The following is a 12,465-nucleotide window of genomic DNA, read 5'->3' as shown; positions in this document are numbered from 1 at the left end:
GATGGGTGACCGCTAGAAAGGGCAGGCAGTCAGTGCAGGAATCCCTTATGGTCCTCCCCTCTCGAACAAGTATACCGTTTTGGGTACTGTTAGGGGGTGGCCTATCAGGGAATAACAGCAGCAGCAGCAGCCAGAGCAGTGGCACCACGGCTGGCTCTGTTGTTAAGCAGGGAGGGACAAAGTGCACTAGAGCAGTAGTTATAGGGGACTCTATAGTTAGGGGTGCAGATTGGCGCTTCTGTGGACGTGAGAGACTCCAGGATGGTATGTTGCCTTCCTGGTGCCAGGGTCCAGGATGTCTCCGAATGGGCAGAAAGCATTCTGAAGGTAGAGGATGAACAGCCAGAGGTTGTGGTACATATTGATACTCACGACATGGGGAGGAAGAGGGATGAGGTCCTGCAGCAGCAGGTTTAGGGAGTTAGGTAGAAAGTTAAAAAGCTGGACCTCTAGAGTTGTAATCTCAGGATTACTCCCTGTGCCACGTGCCAGTGAGGCTCGGAATAGGAAGATAGTGTAGCTCAGCACATGGCTAAACAGCTGGTGTAGGAGAGAGGGTATCAGATATCTGGGCCATTGAGATCTCTTCCGGGACGGGTGGGACCTGTACAAGAAGGACGGGTTGCATCTAAACTAGAAGGGCATAAATATCCTGGCTGGGAGGTTTGCAAGTGTCACACGGAAGGATTTAAACTAGTTTGGCTGGGGGGGTTGGGAACCAAAGCAAAGGTGATTTAACTGAAGGGGAACCAGAGAGTAGGGACAGTAAGACTCGGAGAAAGAACAGGCAGGGTGTGGTTGCTAATCAAAGAGGGTCTGGTGGACTCAAGTGCATCTGTTTCAATGCGAGAAGTGTAACAGGTAAGGCAGATGAACTTAGAGCTTGGATTAGTACTTGGAACTATGATGTTGTTGCTATTACAGAGACTTGGTTAAGGGAAGGACAGGATTGGCAGCTTAACGTCCCAGGATGCAGATGTTTCAGGTGGGATGGGGGGTATGTAAAAGGGTGGGAGAGTTGCACTACTGGTTAAGGAGAATATCAGAGCTGTACTGCAGGAGGACATCTCAGAGGGATCATGCAGCGAGGCAATATGGGTAAGCTCAGGAATAGGAAGGGCGTAGTCACAATGTTGGGGGTTTACTATAGGCCATCCAACTGCCAATGGGAGATGGAGGAACAGATATGCAAGCAGATTTTGGCAAGGTGTAAAAGTAACAGGGTTATTGTGGTGGGAGATTTTAACTTCCCCTATATTGACTGGGACTCACTCAGTGCTAGGGGCATGGATGGGGCAGAGTTTGTAAGGAGCATCTAGGAGGGCTTCTTGAAACAGTATGTAGATAGTCCAACAAGGGAAGTGGCCATACTGGACCTAGTATTGGGGAATGAGCCCTCCAGGTGGTTGACGTTTCAGTCGGGGAGCAGTTCGCGAACAGTGACCACAATCAGTAAGCCTAAGGTACTGATAGATAAAGATAAGTGTAGTCCTCAAGTTAAGTTGCTAAATTGGGGGAAGGCTAATTACAACAATATTAGGCAGGAACTGAAGAATGTAGATTGGGGGCAGATGTTTCAGGGCAAATCAACATCTGGCATGTGGGAGGCTTTTAAGTGTAAGTTGATAGGGATTCAGGACCAGCACATTCCTGTAAGGATGAAGGATAAGTATGGCAAGTTTCGGGAACCTTGGATAACGAGAGATATTGTGAGCCAAGTCAAAGAGAAAAAGGAAGCATTTGTCAAAGCTTGGAGGCTGGGAACACACGAAGCAAGTGTGGAATACAAGGAAATAGAAAGAAACTTAAGCAAGGAGTAAGAAGAGCTAAAAGGGGGCATGAAAAAGGATTAAAGAAAATCCCAAGGCTTTTTATACATGTATAAAGAGCAAGAGGGTAGCCAGGGAGAGGGTTGGACCCCTCAAGAACAGGGGAGGGAATCTATGCGTGGAGCCAGAGGAAATGGGCAAGGTATTAAATGAGTACTTTGCGTCAGTATTCACCAAACAGAAGGACTTGGTGGATGAGGAGTCTGGGAAAGGGTGTGTAGATAGTTTGAGTCATGTTGAGATCAAAAAGGAGGAGGTATTGACGTTCTTGAGAAACATTAAGGTAGACAAGTCCCCAGGGCCTGATGGGATATACCCCAGAATACTGAGAGAGGCAAGGGAGGAAATTGCTGGGGCCTTGAAAGAAATCTTTGTATCCTCACCGGCTACAGGGGAGGTCCCTGAGGATTGAAGAATAGCCAATGTTGTTCCTTTGTTTAAGAAGGATAGCAAGAATAATCCAGGTAATTACAGGCCGGTGAGCCTTGCGTCAGTGGTCGGGAAATTATTGGAGATGATTCTTTGAGACAGGATTTACTCCCACTTGGAAATAAGTGGACGTCTTATGGAGAGACAACATGGTTTTGTGAAGGGGAGGTTGTGTTGGACTCACTTGATCAAGTCTTTTGAGGGGAAGTGACGAAGATGATTGATGAGGGGAAGGCAGTGGATGTTGTCTACATGGACTTCAATAAGGTCTTTGGCAAGGTCCCTCATGGCAGGCTGGTGCAGAGGGTGAAGTCGCATGAGATCAGAGGTGAACTGGCAAGGTGGATACAGAACTGGCTTGGTCAAAAAAGATAGAGGGTAGCAGTGGAAGGGTACATTTCTGAATGGAGGGCTCTGACAAGTGGCATTCCACAGGGATCAATGCTGGGACCTTTGCTGTTTGTAATATATATATAAACGATTTGGAGGAAAATGGAACTGGTTTGATTGCGGACGACACAAAGATTGGTGGATTTGTGGATAACGATGAGGACCATCAGAGGATACAGCAGGATATATATCGGTTGGAGACTTGGGCGGAGAGATGGCAGATGGTGTTTAATCCGGACAAATATGATGCAAGGCATTTTGGAAGGTCTAATACAGATAGGAAATATACAGTAAATGGCAGGACCCTTAAGAGTATTGATAGGCAAAGGGATCTGGGTGTACAGGTGCACAGGTCACTGAAAGTGGCAACACAGGTGGAGAAGGTAGTTAAGAAGGCATAGGCATGCTTGCCTTCATCGGCCGGGGCATTGAGTTTAGAAATTGGCAAGTTATGTTGCAGCTTTATAGAACCTTAGTTAGGCCGCACTTGGAATATAGTGTTCAATTCTGATCACTATAAAAGGATGTTGAGGCTTTGGCGAGGATACAGAAAAGATTTACCAGGATATTGCCTGGCATGGAGGGCATTAGCAATGAGGAGAGGTTGGAGAAACTTGGTTTGTTCTCACTGGAATGACGGAGGTTGAGGGGCGACTTGACAGAAGTCCACAAGATTATGAGAGGCATGGACAGAGTGGATAGTCAGAAGCTTTTTCCCAGGGTGGAAGAGTCAATTACTAGGGGGCATAGGTTTAAGGTGCGAGGGGCAAGGTTTAAAGGAGATGGACGATGCAAGTTTTTACACAGAGGGTGATGTGTGCCTGGAACTCGCTGCCGGGGGAGGTCGTGGAAGCATATACAATAGTGACTTTGAAGGGGCATCTTGACAAATACGTGAATAGGATGGGAATAGAGGGATATGGTCCCCGGAAAGATAGGGGGATTTAGTTAAGTCGGGCAGCATGGTCGGTGCAGGCTTGGAGGGCCGAATGGCCTGTTCCTGTGCTGTACTTTTCTTTGTTCTTTAGTGAGCAATTTGGGGACTAATTCATGATTACCATGTTTCTGGAACAATGAAACAGACAGCTGCACATTTAGCATGAGAGCTCTGATTAGACAGTTTTTGTGGTTTATATGTTGCTATTTATGGGCTGGTTGACACTCAGTGATACAGGTTTTCAGATGTTCCACAGGAGGTCCTGGTGGAGGAGGAGAAACAGAAGGAGTAAGCTACCAGGCCCTTCTAAGCCTGCTCTGCCATTCAGTATGATCATGGCTGATCTATGCTGGCTTCAACTCCTTTATTGTACTATTCTCCCATAGCCCTTTATTCCTCGCTCTATCAAATATTTATCTACCTCCACTTTAAATACTTCTAATGATCCATCCTCCATCACACTTTGGGGTGGTAATGGTGGGCCTCTTATGATACCAGATGGTGGAGCATGCAGCAACTCACCATGTACACGGAGTCTCCCCTATTTCTTCCGTCTTTGTTATGATTCCTGTGGAGACTGATAATTTTTTTAAAAATTCCTAAACAATCAACAGAAATAAATTGGTGAAGATTTCACTTTTAGACTTTTACTGTAACAAACATTTTTACTGTAAAATCAACATAGATCAAATATTGATTAACAAGCGACTAATACATCACACTAAAGAAAAGGTAAGTTTCACATTTTCTAATTGACACATCCAAAACATGTCTTACAAAACACCCTAACACAATGCCATGCTTCCGACCAGCTTGCAGCATTACATATTGTCTCTCCCAGCTCACCCGTGTGCTTCCCTTCTCCCTGCCATGCAGGATGAAACTTCAACCATCCGTCGACAATTGTTCCACTCAGTCCAAATTTTCCCAGCACAATTACCACCAGCAAGGCACAACTCAGTGACTCTCGCTCCTCAAATCTTCCAGAGCTCCGTTTGTTCTGTTCTCTTTCTTTTGAATTGGAACTGAACTTTCAAGAACATCCTGCTTCGTTGTTAACATGAAAATTGTTCCCCTCCTTCTCCATAGCAATAGCTTCTTTGTCTCTGCTTTTCAAACAGCAGCTGTCCTTTATATGTGAGGTACTTTGAAAAGGTGCTAAAACTGCAACCCCACTTCAGTGGGGTTCTGTTTGTCTCAAATGGCAACAGGATCACATAGGCATGTCTCTGAGCTGAGGTGTCCATCCAGAATAATCTGTTTTACTTTGAGTGAAAGGTATATATTAAAACATAATCATGTAAAGTTCAGTCTTCATGACACCCTCTCTCCTCTAGCTCTGCCTCAACTGATTTTCCTCCTCCACACCAAGCACATCCCTAGCAAAATCCCCATGATCAAGCCTTCCCTGTTCCCCTGGTGACTCCCATAAAGTGAAAGAGCACATGATACACTTTTTTTCCTCAGAGAATTTCCAGAATAATGGTTACTTGAGTGTTGATGAAGTCTTGAAAAAGTGTCCCAGAAAGTCTCCCAAGGTGTTTCTGAGGGCTTCTTCACAGCATCAGCAACAATTGCCATGGAATGGCAACTATCCCTTGAGGCTGTGCTTGAAATCAACATAAATACATATATACTGTCACTGATAGGAAAGCAATAGACATCAAAACACATGCAGTCTCTTTAATGAGTGCTTCTCCCTATCGCCTCAGACTCTACTTTGGGCTCTGACTATGTGTGAAGGTGACGATTCTGAACTGGAAGCCTCAGTCAGAGCAGATCATGAACTTCAGACAACAAAACCAGCGATATAGACTGACCTGAACCAACTCGAGAGATCATGAAAATGCAATGGGTTCAGTGTTTTGGACACTTCTCACAGGACACCTTGTTTTAAGCTCAGCTCAGGACCAATATTTCTAAAACCAGCCACTGAACTCACCTCAATAAGAGGAGAGTTTTCACAAAATGATAGAAATTACACATAGGAGGCCATTCAGCTCCTGCAACCTTCTATATAATTCCTTTATAAATATATATTCATTTCCTTTGAAATGAGCCTTTATTCTCAATCTCAATAGCCACATGTAATGAAATAGCGCTCAGTTTAAGAAGCTTCTTCTCCCTTCCCCCTTGTTTCCTCCAATTAGAATCCTTGCTTTTTCTATCCCATATTTCCCCATTCACCCACTGGTGAAAATAATCTTTCACTGTGTACCTACAGTAAGGGTTTCACTCCATCCTTGGCTGCTCCTCTCTGTGCTGCCCCCAACTGCTGTCTTCTGACTGCCCCCGGCTCTGGGGGAAATGCTGGGTCCCAAGCCCACTCCAAACCTCCCACTGGAACTATGAACCCTCTTTCTCCAGTCTTCCCCTCTCCCTGATTTTCCATTCCCATCCCTCTCTCCCCTGTCCTATTACCCTCCTGAATGATCCCCATTCTCCAGTCTTGCTCTCTCTCTCTCTCTCATGCCAGCAAGACTCCTGTGCTGACCCCAATGATGTAGAGGGTTAACATCACCAAATCTTAGGCTACTCTAATGCAGGTGGTGACATTGAGAGGTTTGAGGTGAAGTGGCTGCTATGGGAAATTTAAAGTATGGAGATGTCCCGGCCTGCCAGCATGCTCCTAGACAATCTCATGTGTGAATGTCCACCAAGCCAATATTGAGGTCAAAGGTGATGGTCTCAGAGTGTCAGCACATGGAATGGTCTTCTGAATGGGTTACTGGAGGAATCAGACCAGAACCAGTTGAGCAATGACTCAATGCGATGATGGGAAAAGTGTAGAGTCCCTCAAGGCTGAAGGAGGTCACATTAGCCGAGTGACAATCTAATCTGTATTGTGGAGTCCAAATCTTCTGTAAATCTCTATATGCAAATCTTCATGCATTGCTGTTAATATCTGGGTCAAGGTACAGTATTTCAGTTAGACGGGTATATGGCCATTTCTGCCTTTGGACATGCTGTTCTCAAATTTTTGTGGAAACTGGATTATCTTTTTTAAGCTGCAGATGAGGAGGAGCAGACAGAAGCTGAATTTCAGCTCTCCAGTTATCCCTGGTTCCACGGGACACTGTCTCGGGTAAAAGCTGCCCAGTTGGTGCTGGCGGGAGGGTCGAGGAGTCACGGATTGTTTGTCATTCGCCAAAGTGAGACACGGCCGGGGGAATATGTGCTGACCTTCAACTTCCAGGGGAAAGCAAAGGTAAGGCAGAAGGGCACCAAGCCAGTTTAAAAACTATAAAACTTCGACATGGCCACAATGAAAAGTTGAGGCAGAAGCAGACACTCTAGCTGGCAGGTCTCTTCAACTGAAGCTGATGTTGGATAATATTTATATATATGACTGGTTTCAGATCTTGCACAAGTATAAGGCAGATAAATATAACTTTTCTATTTGGTCAGCCCAAGGTATGCTGGTCCGTAGTGGGATTCTTAAACGCTTCCTGACTCAGCCCGAATTCCCAAAAATCTGGACCTAACTTGGAGGTAAATTCCACAGTCTCACCATCTTGTGTGAGTTATCTATACTAAATTTCTTGCATTTAATTTTACTTTTGCCCATTTCAGGTTAAAGGAAGTTCCATATATAATGGAACACTGAGAGAGCAGTGTGTTTTAGACATGTTGGAAAATTTCTACTTTATGGCATAACTTTATCATTGATTTCTGTTCTGGGACATTGTGAAAAAAAGATCCATTACTATGCCTTTTTATGAAGAGTTTATATTATATCTGATTATTGTTTATGTGGGTCCTTGGCTAGTTGCATCTTTATTTTAGACAATTCATCAGAAAGATGGCAGTAATGGAGATAATTACAAGATGAAAGAATAACAGGAAGAGGTAACTTATCCAACACGGATGGTATGTTGCCTCCCGGATGCCAGGGTCCGTGACATCTCCGACCGTGTCTTCAGGATTCTAAAGGGGAAGGGGGAACAGTCACAAGTCGTGGTGCACGTCGGCACCAAAGACATAGGTAAGAGATGGGACGGGGATTTAAAACAGGAATTCAGGGAGCTAGGGTGGAAGCTGAGAGCCAGGACAAAACAGGTTGTCATCTCTGGTATGTTGCCGGTGCCACGGGATAGCGAGTTGAGGAACAGGGAGAGAGTGCAGTTAAACACATGGATGCAGGGATGGTGTAGGAGGGAGGGTTTCAGCTATGTGGATAATTGGAACACTTTCTGGGGAAGGTGGGACCTGTACCAACAGGACGGGGTGCACCTGAACCAGAGGGGCACCAATATCCTGGGAGGGAAATTTCCACATCAGGGAAATTTGCTACAGCTCTTCGGGGGGGGTTTAAACTAATTTGTCAGAGGGATGGGAAAAGGAGTTGTAGTCCGGAGGTCAGTGAGTGTAGTGAGGTACTGGGAAGGGTATCATGGTCAAAGGTGGGTACCAGCAGACAAGAAGGTGGGTTGAAGTGTGTCCACTTCAATGCAAGGAGCATCCGAAAAACGGTAGGTGAACTTGGGGCGTGGATTGGCACTTGGGACTACGATGTTGTGGCCATTACGGAGACATGGGTAGAACAAGGACAGGGATGGTTGTTGGAAGTTCCGGGGTATAGAAGTTTCAGTAAGTGTAGGGTAGCTGGTAAAAGAGGTGGAGGAGTGGCACTGTTAATCAAGGAGAGTGTAATGGCTGCAGAAAGGCATTTCGAAGGGGATCTGCCTACAGAGGTAATATGGGCTGAGGTTAGGAGTAGGAAAGGAGCGGTCACGTTGTTAGGAGTTTACTATAGGCCCCCAAATAGTAATAGAGATGTGGAGCAAGAAATTGCTAAGCAGATTATGGATAGGTGTGGAGGTCACAGGGTAGTTGTCATGGGGGACTTTAACTTTCCAAATATTGATTGGAGCCTTTATAGGTCGAATAGTTCGGATGGGGCAGTTTTTGTGCAGTGTGTGCAGGAGGGGTTCCTGACACAATATGTGGATAAGCCGACAAGAGGTGGGGCCACATTGGATTTGGTAATGGGAAATGAACCGGGCCAAGTGTTGGATTTGGTTGTGGGAGAGCACTTTGGAGATAGTGACCACAATTCGGTGTCTTTTGTTATTGCAATGGAGAGGGAGAGGGCCATGCGGCAGGGCATAGTTTACAATTGGGGGAGAGGTAATTATGATGCAATCAGGCGGGAATTAGGAAGCATAGGATGGGAACAAAAATTGTCAGGGAAAGGCACTAATGAAAAGTGGAACTTTTTCAAGGAACAAATACTGCGTGTCCTTGATAGGTATGTCCCTGCCAGGCAGAGAGGAAATGGCCGAGTGAGGGAACCATGGTTCACAAAAGAGGTGGAACGTCTTGTCAAGAGGAAGAAGGAAGCGTATGTAAGGTTGAGAAAACAAGGTTCAGTTGGCTCGATGGAGGGTTACAAGTTAGCAAGAAATGAGCTGAAAAAGGGGCTCAGGAGAGCTAGGAGGGGGCATGAGAAGTCATTGGCGGGTCGGATCAAGGAAAACCCCAAGGCTTTATACTCTTATGTGAGGAATAAAAGAATGACCAGGGTGAGGTTGGGGCCGGTCAAGGACGGCAGTGGGAATTTGTGCATGGAGTCAGAAGAGATAGGAGAGGTGATGAATGAATACTTTTCTTCGGTGTTCACCAAGGAGAGGGGCCATGTTTTTGAGGAACATAGAACATAGAACATAGAAAGCCACAGCACAAACAGGCCCTTCGGCCCACAAGTTGCGCCGATCACATCCCCACCTCTAGGCCTATCTATAGCCCTCAATCCCATTAAATCCCATGTACTCATCCAGAAGTCTCTTAAAAGACCCCAACGAGTTTGCCTCCACCACCACCGACGTCAGCCGATTCCACTCACCCACCACCCTCTGAGTGAAAAACTTACCCCTGACATCTCCTCTGTACCTACCCCCCAGCACCTTAAACCTGTAGCAACCATTTCAGCCCTTGGAAATAGCCTCTGAGAGTCTACCCTATCCAGACCTCTCAACATCTTGTAAACCTCTATCAGGTCACCTCTCATCCTTCGTCTCTCCAGGGAGAAGAGACCAAGCTCCCTCAACCTATCCTCATAAGGCATGCCCCCCAATCCAGGCAACATCCTTGTAAATCTCCTCTGCACCCTTTCAATGGCTTCAACATCTTTCCTGTAATGAGGTGACCAGAACTGCGCGCAGTACTCCAAGTGGGGTCTAACCAGGGTCCTATAAAGCTGCAGCATTATCTCCCGACTCCTAAACTCAATCCCTCGATTAATGAAGGCCAGTACGCCGTACGCCTTCTTGACCGCATCCTCCACCTGCGAGGCCGATTTAAGAGTCCTATGGACCCGGACCCCAAGGTCCTTCTGATCCTCTACACTGCTAAGAATGGTACCCTTCATATTATACTGCTGCTTCATCCCATTGGATCTGCCAAAATGGATCACCACACACTTATCCGGGTTGAAGTCCATCTGCCACTTCTCCGCCCAGTCTTGCATTCTATCTATGTCTCGCTGCAACTTCTGACATCCCTCCAAACTATCCACAACACCACCTACCTTGGTGTCGTCAGCAAACTTACCAACCCATCCCTCCACTTCCTCATCCAGGTCATTTATGAAAATGACAAACAGCAAGGGTCCCAGAACAGATCCCTGGGGCACTCCACTGGTCACTGACCTCCATGCAGAGAAAGACCCCTCCACAGCCACTCTCTGCCTTCTGCAGGCAAGCCAGTTCTGGATCCACAAGGCAACAGCCCCTTGGATCCCATGCCCTCTCACTTTCTCAAGAAGTCTTGCATGGGGGAAGAGAGGGTGTCACAGCTGATAGGCTGGAGGAAGTAGATGTTCGGAGGGAAGATGTACTAGCAATTTTGAATAAACTGAAAGTTGATAAGTCCCCTGGGCCTGATGAAATATATCCTAGGAGTCTTTGGGAGGCAAGGGATGAGATAGCAGAGCCTTTGGCATTGATCTTTGCGTCCTCACTGTCCACGGGGGTGGTGCCAGAGGACTGGAGAGTGGCGAATGTGGTTCCTCTGTTTAAGAAAGGGAATAGAAATAACCCTGGTAATTATAGGCCAGTTAGTCTTACTTCGGTGGTCGGTAAGTTGATGGAAAAGGTCCTCAGGGATAGGATTTATGACCATTTAGAAAGATGCAGCTTAATCCGGGATAGTCAGCACGGATTTGTGAAGGGCAAGTCTTGCCTCACAAATTTGATAGAATTTTTTGAGGAGGTAACTAAGTATGTAGATGAAGGTAGTGCAGTTGATGTCATATACATGGATTTTAGTAAGGCGTTTGATAAAGTCCCCCATGGTCGGCTTATGAAGAAAGTAAGGATGTGCGGGATAGAGGGAAGTTTGGCCAATTTGATAGGTAACTGGCTATCTAACAGAAGACAGAGGGTGGTGGTGGATGGAAACTTTTCGGACTGGAAACCGGTTACCAGCGGAGTGCCACAGGGATCAGTGCTTGGTCCTCTGCTCTTTGTGATTTTTATTAATGACTTGGAGGAGGGGGCTGAAGGGTGGATCAGTAAATTTGCTGATGACACCAAGATTGGTGGAGTAGTGGATGAGGCGGAGGGCTGTTGTAGGCAGCAAAGAGATATAGATAGGATGCAGAGCTGGGCTGAAAAATGGCAAATGGAGTTTAACCCTGACAAATGCGAGGTGATTCATTTTGGTAGGACAAGTTTAAATGTGGATTACAGGGTCAAAGGTAGGGTTCTGAAGAATGTGGAGGAACAGAGAGACCTTGGGGTTCATATCCATAGATCTCTGAAGGTTGCCACTCAAGTGGAAATAGCCGTGAAGAAGGCCTATAGTGTGTTAGAACATAGAACATAGAACATAGAACATTACAGCGCAGAACAGGCCCTTCGGCCCACGATGTTGCACCGACCAGTTAAAAAAAAAAACTGTGACCCTCCAACCTAAACCAATTTCTTTTCGTCCATGAACCTATCTACGGATCTCTTAAACGCCCCCAAACTAGGCGCATTTACTACTGATGCTGGCAGGGCATTCCAATCCCTCACCACCCTCTGGGTAAAGAACCTACCCCTGACATCGGTTCTATAACTACCCCCCCTCAATTTAAAGCCATGCCCCCTCGTGCTGGATTTCTCCATCAGAGGAAAAAGGCTATCACTATCCACCCTATCTAAACCTCTAATCATCTTATATGTTTCAATAAGATCCCCTCTTAGCCGCCGCCTTTCCAGCGAAAACAATCCCAAATCCCTCAGCCTCTCCTCATAGGATCTCCCCTCCATACCAGGCAACATCCTGGTAAACCTCCTCTGCACCCTCTCCAAAGCCTCCACATCCTTCCTGTAATGTGGGGACCAGAACTGCACACAGTACTCCAAGTGCGGCCGCACCAGAGTTGTGTACAGTTGCAACATAACGCTACGACTCCTAAATTCAATCCCCCTACCAATAAACGCCAAGACACCATATGCCTTCTTAACAACCTTATCTACTTGATTCCCAACTTTCAGGGATCTATGCACACATACACCTAGATCCCTCTGCTCCTCCACACTATTCAAAGTCCTCCCGTTAGCCCTATACTCAACACATCTGTTATTCCTACCAAAGTGAATTACCTCACACTTCTCCGCATTAAACTCCATCCGCCACCTCTCGGCCCAACTTTGCAACCTGTCTAAGTCTTCCTGCAAACTACGACACCCTTCCTCACTGTCTACCACACCACCGACTTTGGTGTCATCAGCAAATTTGCTAATCCACCCAACTATACCCTCATCCAGATCATTAATAAATATTACAAACAGCAGTGGCCCCAAAACAGATCCCTGAGGTACACCACTTGTAACCGCACTCCATGATGAATATTTACTATCAACCACCACCCTCTGTTTCCTATCCGCTAGC

The 12,465-nt window shown here is 46.2% G+C and overlaps 1 protein-coding gene across 2 annotated transcripts in view; it reads left to right on the top strand.

The window, feature by feature from the left end:
• Nucleotides 1-12,465, top strand: part of sh2b2 (SH2B adaptor protein 2) — a 118,556-nt gene that overhangs the window by 78,715 nt on the left and 27,376 nt on the right. For both annotated transcript variants that reach the window (XM_078225216.1, XM_078225215.1), the window contains exon 7: nucleotides 6,594-6,793. In XM_078225216.1, coding sequence (XP_078081342.1) covers nucleotides 6,594-6,793 — 200 coding nt within the window. The remainder of the gene's footprint in view (nucleotides 1-6,593; nucleotides 6,794-12,465) is intronic.

Source organism: Mustelus asterias, chromosome 12 (genome assembly GCF_964213995.1).
Source record: "Mustelus asterias chromosome 12, sMusAst1.hap1.1, whole genome shotgun sequence".
Classification (NCBI taxonomy): Eukaryota; Metazoa; Chordata; class Chondrichthyes; order Carcharhiniformes; family Triakidae; genus Mustelus; species Mustelus asterias.
This window is presented reverse-complemented; position numbering and strand designations above follow the sequence as displayed.